The following is a 20,757-nucleotide window of genomic DNA, read 5'->3' as shown; positions in this document are numbered from 1 at the left end:
GCTTAAAGTGGCAAAAAAATACATTTGAAAAACTCAACAGCAAAGTCTCTTTCCAGAAATCATGACCCGGTTACTCAAGATAATTGTAGGAACTATTTTAGTTCCTACATGAAACAAATCTGTGGATTATCTTGAGTTTTGGGGTGAACTGTTCTTTTAAGTAAAGTACAACTACCTCAAAATTGTACTTAAGTAAAGGTACTTAGAGGTAAAGGTACTTAGTTTCTTTCCACCAAGTACACACATCACATACATGTTAGTTTTGTCCAAGAAAATAAATAATTTACACCTCTAAACATATGACTGAAAGTTCATTCTTGGCCTTTAAACAGAAGTTTGACAAAAACAATTCTTAATTCAAGATTACTGTATTTCTTATTAAGGCCATGTTCACATAGACAACAGCACTGTTTTAAGAAACAAAACAAACAAACAAAAAATGCAACCCCACATTCATTTCAATGGAGCCATTGCATTGACGTAGTGGGGGTCTGGGAAAAAAACAGGGTCGTCCAGCAAAAAGAGTTGACCCTGGCTCGACTTTTATTGACTGCAACGTCATCTGGCAATATGTTGCACTGGCAAATCAAATATGCGCAACCACACATTCCTGGTAAAGGATCCTGTAATAGCTCCAGACTTGGATCTGCTAATTCTCATTCCTGCTGCTTCACATTGGGCTGCAAGCTGTCCCAGTGCCCGCTGGAGGTTGCAGTCTGATGAGGCAGAGATGCAATCCTGACATGACTAAAGCGGACGCTCATGTCAGCCGTGCCTTGACATTTTGTCCAGAGAGAAACTCAGCTCAACCCTGACCCTGGGCCCAAAACCCACAGAGAACGTGTTTGACTTCTTGCCGAGAACATGGACGCAGCTCTGACTGTGCCTATGCAAAGACTTGTGTGTCAGAATAACTGTTTTAATAGATGTTTTAAGAACTTCAGTGTCTTGCTAAAATGTTGTGCCACAGCAGCAGGACAGGAGGAGAAAATCTGCATTAAGCAGGTGAACATTGTTAATTTATTCTTTGCATCGAAGTTAAGAGTCAACCTTGTCAAAAAAATTCTTTAATTTTCCTTTATTCTTTGATTTTGTTTACTAATTTAGACTATTTGCAATAGAGATGTAATGACCAAAAGTTAAAATGTGAATATATAAATATCTATGTAAAAAGTATTTACATGTGAAACATCATAATTATTTTTTAGAATAATCCTCCTCAATTACAAGCATAATGACAAACTTTGAATGTGGCTTCTAGTTTGTCCCACTTGACCCCAGTTGGGAAACCTGTGTCATACCATTTTTTAGACTCAGTGTCCTTGAATATGATAGTTTTAGGCCAAGAAAAATGAAAATGAATAATTGAATAAATTAATAAATACGACGATTTAACTGTGTTCCTATCAGAATTCATTCCTGGCAAAGTAGAGAAAAACTGTAAAATATTTTATGAAAAATATAATGGACCAGTTGAACGAATTAAACAAGAAAAAACATCCAAATTAGTGGCACATTTAATCAAATTTGAAGGCCTTTTGTAAATGATCTGGGGTGGAGGGGGCAGCTTTGACTTGACCTCAGTATTTGTAAAATCCTCCCTGCGGTCCTTGTTTTACCCGCAACAAACTGTTTCCGTGTGATGAGCTGAGACTCCGCTCTCCCGGGCAGCCGTGGCAGCAAAACAAACGTACACGGATACAGCGATGGGAGTGGCCAAGCAATCGGATTGGATAACAGGATGTGAGTTGCGCTGTTTTGGGGTGAGGCGGTGCGTTCTGGGCTGCACAACTTTCTGCGTGTTTGCGCAGTTTTGCAGCGTTTCATCCAATCTGGATAAACCGAAACATCAAGTTTAAACCAGCGGGGCTCGACAGCAACAGGGTGTTGAAATCAGCGAAAATACCTGAGCAGGCCGCTGCACGGTAGAGTCTTCACACAGTCACCGTCTCATGTGTGGTTTACTCGTTGATGCGGGGAGAAAGTTGTGGACATGTTTTCCTGAAGTGCACGGTTTTACGGATACAGTGTGCAACATTGCGATTACAGTGTTAAGGAGCCTGTCTGGACTTTGGATTATGTTTCCGTGGGATTGTAAAATCGCCTGTTCGTCATACTGTGCGCTGTGAAACTCGAGGGAAAGTTGTCAGAGTTATGACATTTGCTGCGCACAATCCCTTCATGGAGCTGCATGCTGTCGACTTTGATCGAAACCAAAGTGACTCCATGGAGCTGGCCATGGAGAGCTCTGTGCACCATTGATAAGGTATATACACTGTGTTTAACTCGTGCTCACTAATCTGCCGTGGTGCCTAACAGTACTCCGCTCTTCAGGCGCTTCCTTATTGCTGATTTTTAACATAACATCACTGGCTATCGCTCGGGTGATTGCATGAGTCCCTTCGTTTCCTGTATTTCTTGTTATGCCAAATGGCAGCTACACTGTAAGCGCCTCCTTGTTGCTGCTGGCCGCTTCAAAACGTCTTCAGTTTATAACGTCCTCTCTGCGCGCACCGGGGCGTAATTATCGAAATATAGGTTTTGCTCTTCCACCGCTTTCCTCAACAGGCATACTTTCTGACTGATTTTCACTTTACAGACTGGGCTATTTGCTTGTGTAGGCCTCAATTTCCTCTTTGCTGCAGACAAGTGAAAGACGAGTGAAAACTTTTGTATACTATCAGAGAAAAAGAAAGTGTCTAACCCCTCCTTTCTCTCACAAGGTCCGGCACCATAAAGAGGATGAGAAGAATGGACAGCAAACCTCAGATTTGATTCTGGAAGGAGGGTTGCATGCTCCCCACCCTGCACTTTCCTTTGGGATTTATATTTCCTCCCAAATACCTCTGTATACACATTTAAACAAAGAATTCCTCAGCCACAGGCAGTGAAAGCACACTACAGAGGCAATAACTTTTGAGAGCTCTGACTCCAACATTTTCGTACCTTTTATATTACTATGAGTCTTCCTCCTCAAGTTAATACTGACAAGAGCGGCAAGCATCGGGCTGCAGCCATGAAAGAGCCTGTGCAGCATTCAGGGGAGGTTTATTATGGTATGGGATCTCCGGCTTTAGAGTCAAGCCACAGTGACTCTGCTGGCAGCTCTGCTGTTTATAACCCAGAGAAAGGGCCCCAAAGTCTCCCGCACTATCAACAGGCTGCTCCAGTAAAGTGGATGCACCAGGACCCCATACAGGCCCCCGGCTGGTCTCAGGAAGCTCCTGTGCCAGCCTGGGGGCAGAACTTTGGGCCCTATATAAGTGGAGGGAATGTCAGGGGTCAGATGGCGTTCCACAAGGGAGTCCATGAGGGTGTAGCTCTGCCATTGGGGGCAGAAAATCCACTGCCAGGACCCATTGAGGCTTACAGAGATGCCACCCAGGCTCAAGCTCAAGGGAGGGGGCTCGAGTGGGAGCAGCACGCCGCGGCTGCGATGCACCAGGCTCAGCTGCAAGCCTATCAGCAAGCCCACAAAGGTGTCGAGCTCCAAGGTCAGCCCCATGTGCCTTCTCACACTTTGCAGGGGTCCATGCTGCAGCCCTTCCAGGCAACATTTAGACCCAGCAAGCAACAGTTTTCATCCGGTTATTACTCTGTTTTTCCAGGCAACAAGGGAGTGCCGAGCCTGGCGTATGGTGAGCAGCCTAAAACTCAACAACAACACCTGCTACACCAGATGCAGCAGCAACAAATGCATCACCATCACCAGCAGCAGCAGCAACAACAGCAACAGCAGTTGCATCAGCAGCATCACCTTCAGTTGCAACAGCAGCAACACATGCAGAAACAGCAGCACCAAATCCAGCAGCATCAAATGCAACAACAACAACTGCAGCAAATGCAGCATCAGTATCACCATCAACAACTACAGGAGCGACAGCAACAAATTCAGCAAATGCAGCAGCAATTGCAACAAAAAAATGTGCCACAGCAAGAAACAACACAACTACAGGTGCAGCCAAAACAGCAACAAACACAAAACTTTGTGACTCATCAGCCTCCTGAGCCTTGTCCGCCTGACACCATGCCTAAAAAAGATGTCCTGTCAGTGGAGCCACATCAGGAACCAGGCGCTCAAACCAGTGATGCATCATCCGTGCCTGAACCATGCTCTGAAAAGGTCGCCACAAATCCCACAGAGCCTTCAGATGCAACGCTGGCTGCGCCTCGACGCTCACGTCGCCTTTCCAGAGACGGACAGTCCCCGCTGGGTCCCCCTTCGACAAACATCTGGTCTCAAGCATCCAAAGAGCCTCCACCGTCCCAGAACGGAGTAGCAGGCACTCAGGCTGTGAAAGGAGGGGAAAGCCAGGTGACCACAGGAGGGGTCATCCAGATCACCAGTAGGAGAAGGAGGGCGTCTAAGGAGATCAATTTGGAGACTCTGGCCCAGAAAGCGTCAGAAATGGAGTCCTTGCCTGCGAAGATGGTCAAGGTTAAAACATCACTCATTACACTGTTGCTGTAGTTAATTTCCTATTTATTTTTGGTAATTTTACAGCAAAGTAGCCATTTAAGTACTTGCTTTAGGCCCAGTTTACTTGAGGAAGAATGGCAAGGGCAGCTAATCTATGCATGTAAGAGCAAATTTTCTCATCTGGCAAAGTTGGCAAGCAGCTGTACAAAGAGGAAGAACCCTGTTTCTATGCCGAACTTCCCCATCATTTACAAAACTCTTTTCTTAGTTTACTTGATTCCTACAGCTGTCGAGTCTCAGCTATAGCAGGCTGTTTGAAAGTGTGCACAGTCTGGTGCAACCTAAAAAACAGCTATTATTGAAGATTCCCCCTTTTGGATTTGAAATATTGCTCTCATTTTATCGCTGTAACAAAGGTGATGTCCTGAACCTTGGTATCCAGGATTTCTAGTGTTTCCATTCTACGTGGCACACCCACTGGAATCGGCTTCTTTATTTACTTTAGCAGCGTTGTTAAACAGACACTAAGCACAAAACTAGTTAAAGTCAGTTTTCGTCAGTTTTTCCTTAGCACAGGGACGTTTAATGCTCTACCCTCAGGGGGTTATCAGACTTGTAGGAGGTTTTTGTGCGGAGTGTGCATGCTGGATGTACCATTGGAGCAGCTGCATGTCTGCACACCTCCACATTCCTTAAGCTCTTTCCCAGTCATTCAGCAGAGCTAGGGCGGAGCCGAGCTGTCAACCTGCACAGCTACACTCCTATATTCCCCAACACACCAAACAGGTTTAATATTGCTTTTGTATTTTAGTTATCAAGCAGTACTTTTCTGAGTGAGGAGATTACCTTTGCCTGAAGTATAAATCATAAAACTGATTTATATGTTTCACTGCCACTAGTACAATTAAGAATTGCTGAAAAATGTATCAGCTTGACGAGAAATACCAGGGAGACATTTGCACTCCTGAATACTACTGAAATATGTGGTAATAAAATCACTGTGTTCTTTTATTTATAAAAAAGAAAGTCTAATCCTCATGTTACATTTGACAGTGGCAGCGCTGCAGATTTTCAGATTTTTTTTTTACCAGTTTGAGTTAAAATTTTAAACGTATTAAAGTAGATATTAATTAGCTCTCAATTGAGAGCTCTTAATTGGCTCTCAATTATATCATTTAGAGCTGAAACAATTAGTCGATTAATTGATTAATTCATCGATAGAAAATTAAAGAGCAAACATTTTGATAATCAATTTATTGTTTTAGTCTTTTTAATCAACCGAAAATACCATATTTTCGCTGGTTAAAGCATCTTAAATGTTAGGATTTGCTGCTTTTCTCACTTTTATGTCATTGCAAGTTGAAAACCTTTGGGAACCAGACAGTTGAAGATGTCTTGTTATTTGTGTGATGGGCATTTCTACTAATCGAAAAAATAGTTAATATATTAATTTATAAGTAAAATAATCAACCCTAATGTAATTTATTATAAAATATACAACATATTTTCATTCAGGAAGAAAATGAATAAATGTAGTTAATTTGAAAATGAATCTGATTTAAAACTGCATTTATGTGTAGACGATCATGTGCGCTCATACCATCTTCCTCTTTTTTATATCTAAGTCCCTTTTTCATTTTCCCTGCTACTTCTTAAATCTTCCTGTTACTTTCTCTTTTCCAACTCTACTCATCTACTTGCCTCTTTTACTTTTATGCCTCAACAGGAAGAAGGTCCTTCAGGCAGACAGGCCACTATGGTGCCTCTGGTTATCCCTGTATCTGTGCCAGTGCACAAGAGTCAGACAGATCCTCCAGGTGGCTGGGCTCAGGGACGACTCGGCCCGGGTGAGCGGCCTGCAGGACAGTCCGATCGCAAACCTTCTGTCATTGTGGCTCGTCGGCGATCACTCAGGAAGTGCGAGAGTTTTGGCCAGGTTAGTATTGTACGGAGATGATGTTTGCATTTCTTTTTATGGTTTATATTTGATATCATCTCATTCAGTGTTGAAACAGTAGATTTAGGGTGACCTGTAATCACATTATCCGCCTCTTAAGAGGTCAATATTAGAAGAAGTATTCAAATCTGTTGCTTAAGCCAAAGTTGCAATACAACAATATAAAAATACTCCATTCCAAGTAAAAGTCCTGCATTCAAAATGTTACTTAAGTAAAAGTATGAAAGTATTATTAATGTTGTAGTTGTGAGAAGAGGAGCTTATTTTACTTTATATACTTTTGGTAACACTTTATATTAAGATACACATATACACCATTAACTAGTTGCTTATTAGCATGCATATTAGTAGCATATTGGCTCTTTATTAGTAATTGTAAAGCACTTAATAATGCCTTATTCTGCATGACCATATTCTACACCTACTAGGCTATTAACTAAGAGTTTTCCGTCACTAACCTCCTAATTACTGCTTATTGACTTTTCACAGTTAGCTTTGTACATATTATCGTTGTATCGTTTTTGATAATTTTGATAATCATCTCAGTGTCTTAGATAACTGTTAGCGACGTTATCTAGTCACTCAGTGTAGCACCAACGTTATGGCTCTTTTTTACACTCGACGTGTGGAAGAGCTGCTCGCTTTCGCAAGACGGTGCAAGTCAGTCACTTTCATTTTTGGCAGTTCGGCAGTAATATGTACAAAGCTAACTGTGAAAAGTAAAGTAACTAACTTAAGGATGAAAACGCATTGTCAGGTGATCACTAAGGTTGGCGGTGAAGGTAAGGTTACTGTAGAAATAAAGTAAGTAAACAGACGTGCAGTTCGGATATAAGTCATACTACATTGTGCAAGTAGAATATTGGATTTACTAAGTGTGAAGAGGAGGCAACTTTAGAATAGGGAACCTGTGTGGGTTAATAATATCAAACTACTAGTGAATTAGTTATAAGCAAGACCTCGCTTTAAAACTTTAGAACATATTCTGAGTTAGACCTAATTTAATTTAGTGTTATTAAAGGCGAATAACTGTTCTTGTGATACTACCACCTTTTATAAGGCCCATACTGAACAAGGCATATTTAGATCGTAATTCATGTACAACAACGTCCTTACGTACTATCAATAAGCAGTAATTAGGAGGTTATTGAGGGAAAACTCTAGTTAATGGCCTAGTAGTTGTAGAATAGGTTCATGCAGAATAAGGCATTAATAAGTGTTTTATAATGACTAATAAAGAGCCAATATGCTACGAATATGCATGCTAATAAGCAAGGAGTTAATGATGAATATGTATATCTTAATGTAAATGTGTTACCATACTGGGTAATGTATAACAATGCATCATATTTTTTTTTTATCATAGTTTGTTTTTTAAATCTTTATGGAATAGTTTGAAAATTTGGGAAATACCCTTGTTTATTTATTTTTTGCTGAGAGTCAGATGAGAAGTTTGATACCACACTCATCTGTCTCATAACTCAATATGAAGCTAAATTCAGCAGCTGGTTAGCTTAGCTTAGCATAAAGAGCTAGCAGCTAACCTGGCTCTGTCATGTACTTACTACTTCTGTCATAGTTATTAAGAAACTTTGGAAAATCAGAAGATGAGACCAATGACAGCCCAGCAAGTGGTGCTTTGGTCCAATCAGATGTGGGAAAGGTCCACGTGCAATGAAGAGTACCTGTTAATCTTCTGTCTAGTAAAATTCCTGGTTGCTTTGGCGACATCTGTGTTTACGGGTGATAACAAGTGCGGTTTAATGTTGAGTGGCTACTGTGTCAGAAATACACCAGAAGAGCAACTGGGCGAGTAAAGTAAAGTTTATTTATATAGAGCATTTCATACGGCAGGCGTAGACTTGTGCTTCAAAATGAAAAGCAAAAAATAAATAAATAGGCAAAGATCATACATAAGAAGGAATTACATATATAAAAACATAAGATAAGAAGGTGCATCTACAAGTACATAAAAAAAATTACTTTTCCATTAGACTGATAAAAGAAAACAAACTAAAGGTCTGATCAAACCCTAACATGCACCGCAATCCTTCCTCTATCCAGGACGGAGAAAACGATCCGGGGCTGGACGAGTTTGGAAAATCCAAATTTAAGCGGCGACCTCGTCCTGAGCCTCTCATAATTCCTCCGCACAAACCATCCACCTTCATCCCTCCATCCCTCTACTCCAGCATCTCTTCCTACCAGAGCAACCTGCGCTCTCCAGTCCGCATGCCTGACAACCCCCTCACCCTGCCCCCGTACACGCCTCCACCTATCCTGTCTCCCGTGCGTGAGGGCTCGGGACTCTACTTCTCCACCTTCCTGACCAACATTGCAAGCAACCAAATCCTGCCACCGCCGGCTACGCCCAAGTCTGCGACACGCAGTCTGTTGCGCTCCAGTAAGTATTAGTTGTTGCTTCTACGGGTATGGTCTGAGACAAATTCTACTAATGAGGCATTCTCAGAAAAAATTATTTGTATTTTCAGCAAGTTCAGAAATCACACCTCCTGTTCTGCCCTTGATCACTGATGCCACACCTGCTAGCCTTGAACCGTATGTACAGTCACCTAAACAGGTTTTCAATATCTGGCCCAAAAAATAACTTCTTATCAGAAATGTATTATATTTGTGTCTTTTTATTTATTTATTTTTATTTTTTACTTGTCCAGGCGTATCAACATCGGGCGGTACTACCAGGCAGAAATTCCTGAGTTGCAAGATCAACTTTCCTCCCAGTTTGACCAGCACAAGGCTGACTTGGTTTGGGTTCCTGTGGATGACTCCCATCTCAAACACGGTGATCAAGAGAGGAGTTAGTATCTCACATTACCTGTCATCCACTGACCTGAGCTTTTTCTCACTATGCCCTTCCCACTAATCAAATCAAATCGTCCTCACATTCTCTTGTTTTGTTTTTTTCAGTGGAGGATTTGATGAACATGGCTTGTTCCAGTGTGCTCAGGGGCGGAGGAACCAACCAGGAGCTGGTTTTACACTGTTTACATGAATGTGGAGGTGATTTCCTTGTGAGTATAGTGACTCATAATGACTCATTCAACTTAATGCAATCCAGTTTGCAGGAGTTTTAGTAGGAAACCTTTTGATTAAATCAAATCCCTAAAAATTGACAGCAGCAGAAATGGTCAAAATCTTAAAATGTCTTTATTAACATGCATTTTTCAAATATTACTTTATTTTCACTGTAAATTCATACTTGTTAATGTTAGAATTGTTATATAGTGTTGTATAGTTGAAGCACTCAAATGAGTAACAATGAGCTTGTTAAAGAATGTTTTGCTCACTGTAATTAATCATGTTGATTTCCAGGAAATGCTGGGACGTTTGATGCTCCATGACCCAGTTTTCCCCAAAGGCCATCACCTGACAGGTTATCACTACTCAGGTGAGTATTGACATTACAGGAAAATAAAGCTGCCTCCGTCTCTTCATCTTCCTCCTTCTGTCTCCTTCTCTGATTTCCTACCTCTCTTTTAAATGTTTCCTCATTTTCTCTTGTAAGCACACAATAAATTGTACTGATTTACTCACAGGCTCTGACTGCTGGACTGCAGAAGAGAAGCATTACTTCAATAAGGGGATCTCTGCCTACAGGAAGGACTTCATTATGGTGCAGAAATTGGTATGCTTGTTAATTTTACCCTGAAGCATGAAAGATTTCGAATCAATGTAAATAAATCTAAAAAAATACATTAAATTTAGTTAAATGTACTGTATGTAGCTTTTCAACACCAATAAATCATTAACACATTAATTTTGAGGCGTTAGTATAAGTGCTTTAAACAAACAAGAACAACAATATGAAGCCAGATTCAGATGTAATGGAAAATGTCCTTTTGCAAACAGGACAAGGCTGCTCTTCTTTCATCACAAACTTTATATATTTTAAAACATGCAAAAAAAGAGGAAAATTATGATTTATGGGAAATGTGGTCTTCATTTTATGGAAACATTAACAGCAACAATACCACTGTTAGATAATGGATGCCACAAATGCACATTGTAAGGTGCATCCCCGCACAGCAGCATCACAGTGGAAAAGGTTCATTAATGATAGTAAAATTCTGTATGTATATGTATTTTTTTTTTTTTGACCGATTTTTAAAGGTGCAGACCAAGACTGTGGCCCAGTGTGTAGAGTTTTACTACACGTACAAGAAGCAGGTGAAGATTGGTCGCAATGGGATTTTAACCTTTGGCCCTCCAGATTCACCAGGGGAGAAGCACACAGAGGCTGTGGTGGACGTTAAGGTAGAGTGGAGTTAACATCAAATGTACCATACTGATGTGTTGTAAAGCATGAAAATCACTCAGTTAATGTTATAGAATGTATGTGCTAAACATATTTCCATAGACTGAGTCCGGTTACAAGAAAGATGTGATAATTTTGTGAATTTCATCTTTGACTTTTTTTTTTCGGTCACGAGGAGGAGGGACACCAAATAACCCTTTCTAAAGCCTTGAGGGTGTTTTTTAAATGAGAATTTTAAAGGTGGTTCCAATATTTTGTGCAATGATCTTGCATTTTTCTGGTTACACAGAGTTCACAGCAGTCAAAACTGACAGATGGAGATGACAAGAAGGATGTTTCTTACGACCAGAGCCATGAGAGCAGCCAGCAGGCGAGGGTTGCCCGGTCACTACAGGCTCATGACTATGTAAGTATTTCACTTAAAACGGTGTAGTCCCTCATTCATCCAGGAATGTTCCATCGTAGAAAAGGTTTCAATCGTAGTCATCTGGACACTGTTATCAGAATCAAGACGTTACGTAAAAATGGTCTGAGAACGGTTCTCAGACCATTTTCACAATTGAGAATGACTTCCGGATGGGAACTGATTCTGATAACAGTGTCCAGATGACTACAATTGAAACCTTTTCTACGATAGTATTTCACTATATATTCTAGTATCTGCAATGCAGTTCATTGACTAATACTACACCTCAGACCACATTTTCTATTAACCCAATCAGGTTTAATGAAAAGTGTCAAGAAGCCTGGTTGAGCCTTACGTCCACTGATGTACGAAGTAAAAAAAAAAAAAAAAAAAAAGTCAAACTAACGTTGATGTCTACTTACATTTGGTTCTCCAGGCAGGAACAATGGTGGTGCTCAAAGAGCCGAACACTGTGAATAAGGAGGCTCAACATCTGACAGCAGCTCACGGGCCTCGGGCCGAGCCTGCAGCAAAGAAGAGCAGAGCACCAGCAAAGCCCCCGCCGGATCCTGACGCAGTATTTCCATGCAAGAAATGTGGCAGGTAAGGCCAAATCAATTGATTGACAGATATACATTGATGAAAAGTGGCATTATGAAATAAAATGTTTTCATTTCACAACGTCATTTTCCCCCAGACTTTTGAAAGTTTGAAATTAACTCTTTAAATTAACAATTTCACGTTTTTATAATAGATATAGTATGGTTTTATAATATATGATATAATGTGGTTATTTGTTTCATAACGTCTTATTTATTTGTTTAATGTTCTGGAACATTAATGTGTTTTAATTAGAGCTTGACTGGTATTAGCTTCTTGCAGATGTATTGGTATTGGTGTGTATTTCAGACGATACGTAACGAAAATTGCACTACAGAAAAGCTATATATATATATATATATATATTATATGTTATATAATGGTGTTATATTATATTATAATTATACACAGTGTCACCATTACATAATTTAATTTATCTACCAGAGAGCACTGACAAGTTTATTTTTCAACTGTTTCACTTAGTACATATCTTTGTCACAATTCTCTAAATATGTTTTATTTTTTTAAGGGATACGGTGTGTTCATGTAAAACCAACTGATAAATCATAATTTTTTAAATTCTCAAATACCAATACCTGTATAGGCCTCAGAAATTCAATATTGGTTGGGCTATAGTTTTAAACTGCTTTAACACTTGTGCCATCCTTAATGACCCCGGCCACATAGACAAAGTTAGTATCAAACATTTTTAATTACAACGTTTTCATGTGCACTTGACACTGATTGATCAGTGAATCGGTTGCACAACTGATGCATGCTGGGATAGGCTCTAGCCTCCCACAACCACAAATAGGCCTGAAGACTCAAGGCATGAGTCATTTATTATTTACAATGATTTTGGCAAGTATGCCTTAGAATTTGGTCCTTGCAGTGGACTTTGTAACCTTCTTCTATCAGTTACATTTAGTGTTGCATCATTTCAAACAGCTGCTATTATGTGCAATGTTGCATAATGTTCTTCCTGTACCATAGGGTGTTTTATAAAGTGAAGAGTCGTAGTGCCCACATGAAGAGTCATGCGGAGCAGGAGAAGAAGGCTGCAGCGCTGCGTCAGAAAGAGGAGGAGGAGCAGGCAGCAGCTGAAGCTCGGGCCAGGAAGGCGGCAGCAGCGGCGGTGGCTCATCAGAGAAAAGATGGGAACGGCGTCAGCAGCCATGAAGATTCATCTGAGGGAGAGGATGACAACGATGAAGACTGGCACTAAGAGACAACATGCAGGAGAGAAATCAATGAGAAGTTGGATTGATGGGAAATTAGAGGGTAGAGATGGAGATCGAATCAGAAATGGAGGGATGACAAAAGATGTACTGCCCCACAGGAGCAGGATGAGGATAAGAGAAACGCTTTTCAAGTCTTCCTTTTAACCTTCACACTTCTTCCCTGGCTGACACTGGGTCTGTTATCCAGCAGCCAGGCAGTCACACTCCACATTTTCACACATTTGTATCTTTTAAATATTCAGAGGAAGTTTATTTTTTTGTAAATGCACTTATACCATAAGCTTCTGCTTTTGCCAATATTGCCTTTTTATATCCTTTATTTAATTGAATATATATCAAAATACTATACATTTTCATTGCGAATACTATAAGATACTTCATAAGATAATCAGGATGCCTGTTCAGCAATAAAACATCAAGATCAAAGCAATCTTTCACTTTATAGTAGTGGCCCTTTTAAATAAATATAGAGTAAGAACTTATATTTAAAATCATTTTCTTAGGAAAATACTGTGCTTTGCAGATTTCCATCAGATTTTTAGGTTGGTTATACACATTTTTTACAACTAAGGGACCTTTTGAAAATGAATATGTACAAAAAAGTATATATGAGATTGCCATATATTTATGAGACTGTGTTTTGCAATGATTTTGGTAATATAAAAACTAATCATGTCTGCTGCAATTTGACTTATGAATTGAAAAGTTTATTAAAATCTCTACTGTTCTGAGAAGTGTCTCTTTATTTGTCAGTCGCTAAATGAACAGTGTGATTGCAAGACATAGTCGATCCAGCAGGTGGTGGCAGTGGTTCAGTATTTTGCAGGATATTTCTATCACACACGGTTGTGTGTAGATAAATAGAAATTTTGTTGTTGTCTGTATGGATTAAGACAAACTTGGCCGAAATTCTTTGTGGATCCATTTGTCATTTTACCAGGCCATCTCCTTAAATCTTAAAATCTTAAATCTTCTTGCTTAAAATGCTGTCCTTACACCAACATCTATATCTACTCAGCAAGAAAGATTTACCACAATGAAATATAAATCTAAAATACTGTATTCATAGGTCAGATTCAGTATGCTAGACAGGCTCTACAGGCCTATCATTTTCAGATTAAGGGCTGGAGAGCCAACTCGTCAAGTCACTGGGGTGTGGTGAAATTTGGCAGTGATCAGTGGTGACATAACTCAGCCATTTAAAGAGCATGCTCAGTAAAGGGAAGTGTAGCCTGTCGCCCTCAGGAGATGAGATGCAAGGCATATTGCCCTGAGATCACGGAGGACAAAGTGGCCCTGTTTCTGTCTTCCCCTCATCACTGACAAGTTGGACCCTGACAGCTCTCATTTACTTTCTTGCTCTTGCAGAAATTAGCAGGGACACACACACACACACACACACACACAAACTGCTTCTTGAGCCAAGACAAGAGCAAGAGGAAAATCCACTGACTTCACTGGATCCCTGGATTTAATGATACCAAAGGAACTTAAAGGAATATTTTACCACAAAATGGGAATTTAGTCATTATCACAGAGAGTTAGTAAAATAACCTATTAGCTAAATGCTAACATTAGCAGAACATAACAAAAACATTGTTATTACCATATCAATGCTATACTGATGATCTTAAGCAGGTATAATGTTTACCCTGTTCACCATCTTAGTTTAGTGTGTTAGCATGCTAACATTTGCTACTGTAACTAGCACTAAACACAAAGTAGAGCTGAGGCTGATGGCAATTCTGACCTGATGGTGGCGCTAGGCAAAACGTTAAGGATCATCGAAGTTATTAAAACTCATCCTGAGGGGAACATGAATGTCTTTACTAAATTTCATGGCAATCAGTGGCATGGCAACAGTTTTTGAGATATTCCACTTACATCACAAATGTCAACCTCATGGTGTCGCTAGAGGAAAAGTCGAGGGATCAAGTTAATGGGATTCATCCTCTGGGCACCATGAACGTCTGTACAAAACTTCATAGCCAGGCAGAGACGGCACTGTCGGTACAAATTTACAGTATTGTCCAATTGTCTCTCTATATCATTTTCCCTCACTAATAGTGCTCTTAACATTACTCTTGGACTTGGCCACATTTAGGGAATGTATGAAAATTATTGGTGTGGGAGGGTGGGATAATTCTCATATTTCATAAAAAGAAAGCAAGGTCCCCCCCAGCATCATTAATATTCGTTTTGGACTTGGACTGCAACACACTTCAAACAGTATTGGTAAAAATAGTTTCACTATTAACATGAACAAACAGCCAAAGCATAAAGAATTTATGATGGATGAACTTGAATTTTATTAAAGGTTAACTTTATGTGGCACATTTATTTTTCCCCACTTTATGTTTTGATGCAGAATAAAGTGAAAGTGAAAATAACTCTTGGATAACATTTAATCACCAATATCCACAAAGATCCAGTATATTCTGGAAACTGACATGTACTATTAGTTAGTTGATCCGAGACAGGATTGTTGTCCTCTGCATATGCCAGACTACCCTCCGTCTTTTCTGACCCCCCTCTTATGAAACCTTTCTTTAAATTGTCCACATTTGGGAATGTATGGTTGTCAATCTTAAAGCATGGCTGCTCATTATTAACATGTTTTCCCCATTACTGATCGAGTGTTTTCAGTGAAATGTAACTGACAGTGTTGTGTATTCAATGTCCTCAGAGGTTCCTTTTTGCCCTGGGGCTTGTGACGAAGCATTGGAGGTTTACAGTAAGGATCAAATATCTGTCCCTGAGCAGTAGGGCTGCTAATAAGGCCCCATTAGAAACCCGGCTACGTGGACACAGCAAAATAGGTTAGGAATGGAAGAGACGATGAAGACTTTACAAGGCAGACTGGTGTGGAGCAATTGGCGACAAGGGCAAAACGCTGGATCAATGTCACTAAATGTCTGAAGGACAAATGAAAAGATCGATGGTTCTTCTCCAGCAGGATCAAGGTTAAACCTGATGCAAAGCAGAAATGAACATTAAGATTATTTATGTTCAGCCACTCAGCTATAAAACTTTTTTATTTTCTGGGGCTGCAGGTCAATGTCAATTCTTGCAGTAAGTACACAGAAAGAAACATGGGCCACAGTATACGTCATGCTCGTAAAACGACTGCACATAAAACACATCTCAACCAATCTGTTTCTTCATTTGTGGGGTAAAAAACTGAGTTGAACTGAGCGATGTGGATAAAAATGTTGATAATTTATTTATTTAAAGATTAATTAAAGAGGTCTATATGCTATATACTATTTAGATATGGTACATATATATTCAAAGATAGCGAATTTTAACATTTTAAAGATATTTTTCTGGTGCCTGATCCATCACTGAACAGACAGAGTTTGTGTCCACCTCGTTTACTTTTTGAATGTCTTTGATGTAAGAAAAGTTGGATCAGTGTGTCTGAACTTTTCAGTCCATCAAAAGTGATGCAGTTATAGCAGAGACGGACACATCACCAGCCTGTTCAACAAAGGGACACTGCTCATAGAAAAACAATTAAACATAGATTGTGATGTATTAATATTGTTGCACCACTAAACTCATTTCAGTGAACACATCAAACTTAAACCTGAAGTTTGTCCCAATTCCATAGTTGATACTAATCCATAGTGGGTTTTTAGTTTGTTGCATGTTCACACTAGAAAAGTGACAAAAGACAGTACATGAAATGTGAAACAACTTGTTGCAACCCTGTCTCCAAGAAATTACATTAATATACCACTAATTTGCAACAGCAAATATGTTTCAAGTTAAAAGTAATGTAGCCACGATTATGTGTTTTTTTAAATCAACATTATGAGCAAAGGTTGTTAATAAATGTATCTGCAAAGTCACAAAATATTGATACTGAACATATCTGCAAAACATTCACTATCAAAGTATTTAATACAACATCCGCTCATGGCAAATAAAGCATAATTAATCTTATTTTGTGGTTATGTTAGGCACTCACAGCTCTTGGTAGTTATTTTATTAACATATAACTGAAAATGTCTTCGCTCGAAAAATATTGCCACTGAACATTCAATCCAGACAGCAATGATGTTTCACAAATTAGTGGTATATAAACATACTTTTTAAGAGACAGGGTTGCTTGTGGATGGTGGAGAACCAACTCCAAGAAGGCCTCAGGAAAAAGGGGAAGCCACTTTCTAATAAGGTAACTAATGACTTAATTGTTCATAAATCACAAGTATCAGTTATAAACCACTAATAAGAACAAATTAAGGGTTGTGAGTGGATTGCCAAAAATCCCACTGGCAGATGTTAATCCTTTCTATTTAGTGATAATGTTGGTAAATCATTAATAAATGCTTAATATTTTTTTAATAAGGGGATTTTGGTCCAGTCCTGTCAGCAGCTCTTTTCCAGAAGGTACATGATCATACTGTCAAATCAGCCAAAGGGATTATTCAAAACCTGGCAACTGAAAAGTTGTTCTCTTTAATGGCTTATAATTGATACGTAAAGCTTTAGAAAATCATTTATTAATAAAGTCATTACTCACAGCATACATAAACCCTTAACAAAGGATGCCTTATTAAAAAGTTAGAAGCAAAGAAAGTACAACATCTTTGGAAAAACATTTTGCTTTGGAGTTTAATTGGCTGGATGAGTCTTGTTATCATTTTATGTTTGTACCAAACCGTAAAGTACATTGATTTCTTGTATTCTAAATGCAAAAACAGAATACTATCAAAGTAGTATAGTGCACACTGTAGTGTGGAATAGGGACATAGCACTGGTCTTGATTGGCTTACAATGTTTACAAAAATCGTTCCAATCAGCCACATTTAGTGCATTTAAACTAGAAAACCAGTCAGTTTGTTCACCACATTATAGAAGAGAAGCTGCTGCATTCTGCTGTATGTAACGCGCATAATCTCCCCAGCATTGCTTACATCCAGCTGTCCTTGATGTCGCACCAAAATCGCTTCATGTGATGACTATAACGGCCATATAACTGACAAACCACTCAGCTCAATTTCAATGTGCGGTCAATGGCCTTGGGGGATGTAATCTGCTGCGCTGACCTCTTGATCCGTGACACTCCTCACTTCGATTGGTTGTCTGTCATCCTTATCCACAGCTCGCCAGCATTTTGTAGTCAGGTCCTGTGCAGTGAACATAAAACAGCCCTGCGCTCTGCTGTTGGTCAGCTGCTACTCCATCCTTACACAGTAGCTCACGTAATGGAATTAAACCCATCTGTCAGTATTTTAGCTGGAGTCAGCAGCATAACTCTCTCACACTTACGCAAATGGCCCCTCGACTACAGTCCATTCATCTCCAGTGCAGCGAGGCTGTGATGCCTCAGGTGCTGGTGACTGACACTGGCATGTTTTGAGAGATCTGTATCACTGCTCATTTTAATGGAACATATAGATCTTGGCCTCAATCTACACCTTGAAGTGTTGCCTCTACTTTTGAGTGAAAAGGGCCCTTACCCTGCTGTCAGTCACAGCAAGAGGAAATTATTACCTTGTCCAGGGTACCAAGTCCATCAAGCCCTCCCTGAGGGGTGATATTGAGTTCCAGCAGCTTAAAGAAGTATGTAGAATTACACTTGTTCACTTTCTTGCCGAGAGTTAGATGAGAAGATCGATACCACTCTCATGTTTGTATGGTAAATACTAATTAACGTCAGCAGCCAGTTATCTTAGATTAGCATTAAGACTGAAAACAGGGGGAAACAGCTAGCTTAGGCGCTGTCCAAAGGTAAAACAATAGGCCTACCAGCACCTCTAAAGATCACTAATTAACATGTTATATCTTGTGTGTTTAATATGTACAAAAATGAAAGTGTAAAAAGTTATAATGTATTAATTGAGCTTTAGAGGTGCTTCTTTGGCAGATTGGGGGAGCCAGGCTAGCTGTCCCCCTGTTTTCTGTCTTATGCTAAGCTAAGCTAACCATCTGCTGCCTGTAGCTTCATATTTACAGCATCGATATGAAAGTGGTTTCAATATTCTCATTTAACTCTGGGCAACTCTCCGCTTATTCTCTATGCTTATTTCCCAAAATGTAAAACTATTCCTTTAAATATGTCACTGTGGAGTGCTGTAATGTGATGAGAAGAGAGGGCTACTTGACATTTATATCACATAATGCAACCACCAGATATGGAGGATGAGGGAATGTTTGAATAGTGAGACACATTTAAACAGAAGGATTTAAATCACTGCAGCAACAATGTCAGGGAAGCTGTGCCCATTTGCCCGTCCTCCTCCCCAATAAAGTCACTTTTTGTTTATTACAGGAGACTTCTTTTGTTATGGCTTATATGCAGCTTGGGAGGCCACCTTGCTGAAATTTGAAATTATCCGAGGGTGAAAGAGATGGTGGCTGTAGCCCTGCCAAATGCACTCACTCACTGTAAGTGCTCTCAATTCAGTCCTAATTTCCTGACTCCTGCCAATCTTCCCATGAGAGAACAAGAGCTTTTGGCCCATCCTCATTCCCCACTGAGTCACTGCTTTAACAAAAACAGTCTACACAAGGACATTATTTATTCCTTATGCTGCTATGAAAAAGGCTTGCTTCACTAGAAATGGGGAGAAGAACACCACAAAAACAAATTTGTATTGAGTAGTGACCTTTTGGTACATTAAAGGTAATTATTAGTGTTTGCTTGAGGCAGTAAATATCAACCACATCAGGACGGCTCAGAAGGCGTCACATAATCACAGGGACATATACTCTGTTGTCTTTTAAAGTTTAGAAACTTTCTGTAATGCATTCTGTAGCGTCCTGAAACAATTATACCTGATATCTTATATTATGTAATGTAAGAATACCTAACAGACACAATGTGTTTAGGCTGAAAGAAAGTGTTTTGTACTGAACTGAAGGCATTATCATTATAAGTTGCAAAAATAAAAAAGAATGTGGCTTGCTCCGGTCGTTTCTGGGGGTGCAACGACATGTCATGTGTTGTAAAACCCGCCATGCCCATATAACACTTCTGAGCTTGTTAAACCTAATAGTGACATCCATCCATCCATTTTCTACCGCTTGGTCCCCGTTAGGGGGTCGCGGGTGACTGGAGCCTATCCCAGTGACTTCGGGCCTTAGGCAGGGCACACCCTGGACAGTGGCCAACTCGTCGCAGGGCGAACACAGACACAGACAAGGACAGACAACCATTCACTCACACATTCATTCAATACGGGCAATTTAGAGTTATCAATTAACCTACACATGCATGTCTTTGGACGGTGGGAGGAAGCCGGAGAACCCGGAGAGAACCCACGGTAACACGGGGAGGACATGCAGACTCCACCCAGAGAGATTGTGTGATGTTGGTCCGGTCCGGGAATCGAACCCACGAACCCACGATCTCCTTATTGGGAGGCAGGAGCTGTAGCCGCTCTGCCACCGTGCACCCCCTAATAATGACAGATATTTCTAAATTTCATTTAGTATTTTTGATATAGTTAGTGGCGTGACTTTAGGGTTAACAATGATGGTCGGTCTGTCCAACACTTGGACAGTCCGCCTACAGATAGTTTATAGAGTATTTGTAATATTTCAGCTGTTTCACTTTGTCTGTAGATGTTTAACAGATTATCAGTAGAGTATATGTGACAATTCATGAACACACCCTTACCGAGATGTTTTTTGTGCCTAAACCTAATCAAACCTTTATTTGTGAAACAGTTGAATCTCAACTAATAAGCTATTGAAATGTCACAAATACTCCATAAACTATCTGTAGGTGGACCATCCAAATAGGTAACCGATTTTTGTTTTACAGACATTCATGGAACCCAGAGGATCATCCTACTGACTTTGGTGATCCCCTGACTTTTCAGCTAGCACCAATTTGAGCTTGAC

General features: G+C 39.9%; 1 protein-coding gene across 4 annotated transcripts; it reads left to right on the top strand.

Moving 5' to 3' along the window:
- The first annotated feature begins 1,734 nt into the window (after nt 1-1,734).
- On the top strand, nt 1,735-13,634 carry mideasa (mitotic deacetylase associated SANT domain protein a). Of its 4 annotated transcripts, XM_044169984.1 has the most exons (14): nt 1,738-2,266; nt 2,724-3,494; nt 3,609-4,438; nt 6,147-6,356; nt 8,442-8,781; nt 8,870-8,936; nt 9,053-9,195; nt 9,306-9,409; nt 9,711-9,786; nt 9,935-10,023; nt 10,509-10,652; nt 10,943-11,059; nt 11,496-11,662; nt 12,653-13,634. In XM_044169984.1, the coding sequence occupies exons 2-14, from the start codon at nt 2,960-2,962 to the stop codon at nt 12,882-12,884; spliced, it is 3,054 nt and encodes a 1,017-aa protein (XP_044025919.1). In that variant the 5' UTR covers nt 1,738-2,266; nt 2,724-2,959; the 3' UTR covers nt 12,885-13,634. The 4 variants fall into 4 exon arrangements, with proteins under 4 accessions (XP_044025918.1, XP_044025919.1, XP_044025917.1 ...); XM_044169983.1 differs by having other exon boundaries at nt 1,735-2,266; nt 2,724-4,438; nt 9,053-9,180; XM_044169982.1 differs by having other exon boundaries at nt 1,738-1,925; nt 2,724-4,438.
- Nucleotides 13,635-20,757: the final 7,123 nt, after the last annotated feature.

Source organism: Siniperca chuatsi, linkage group LG16 (genome assembly GCF_020085105.1).
Source record: "Siniperca chuatsi isolate FFG_IHB_CAS linkage group LG16, ASM2008510v1, whole genome shotgun sequence".
In the NCBI taxonomy this organism is placed as follows: Eukaryota; Metazoa; Chordata; class Actinopteri; order Centrarchiformes; family Sinipercidae; genus Siniperca; species Siniperca chuatsi.
Note: the sequence above shows the minus strand (reverse complement) of the source record. Positions and strands in the feature narration are given on the sequence as shown.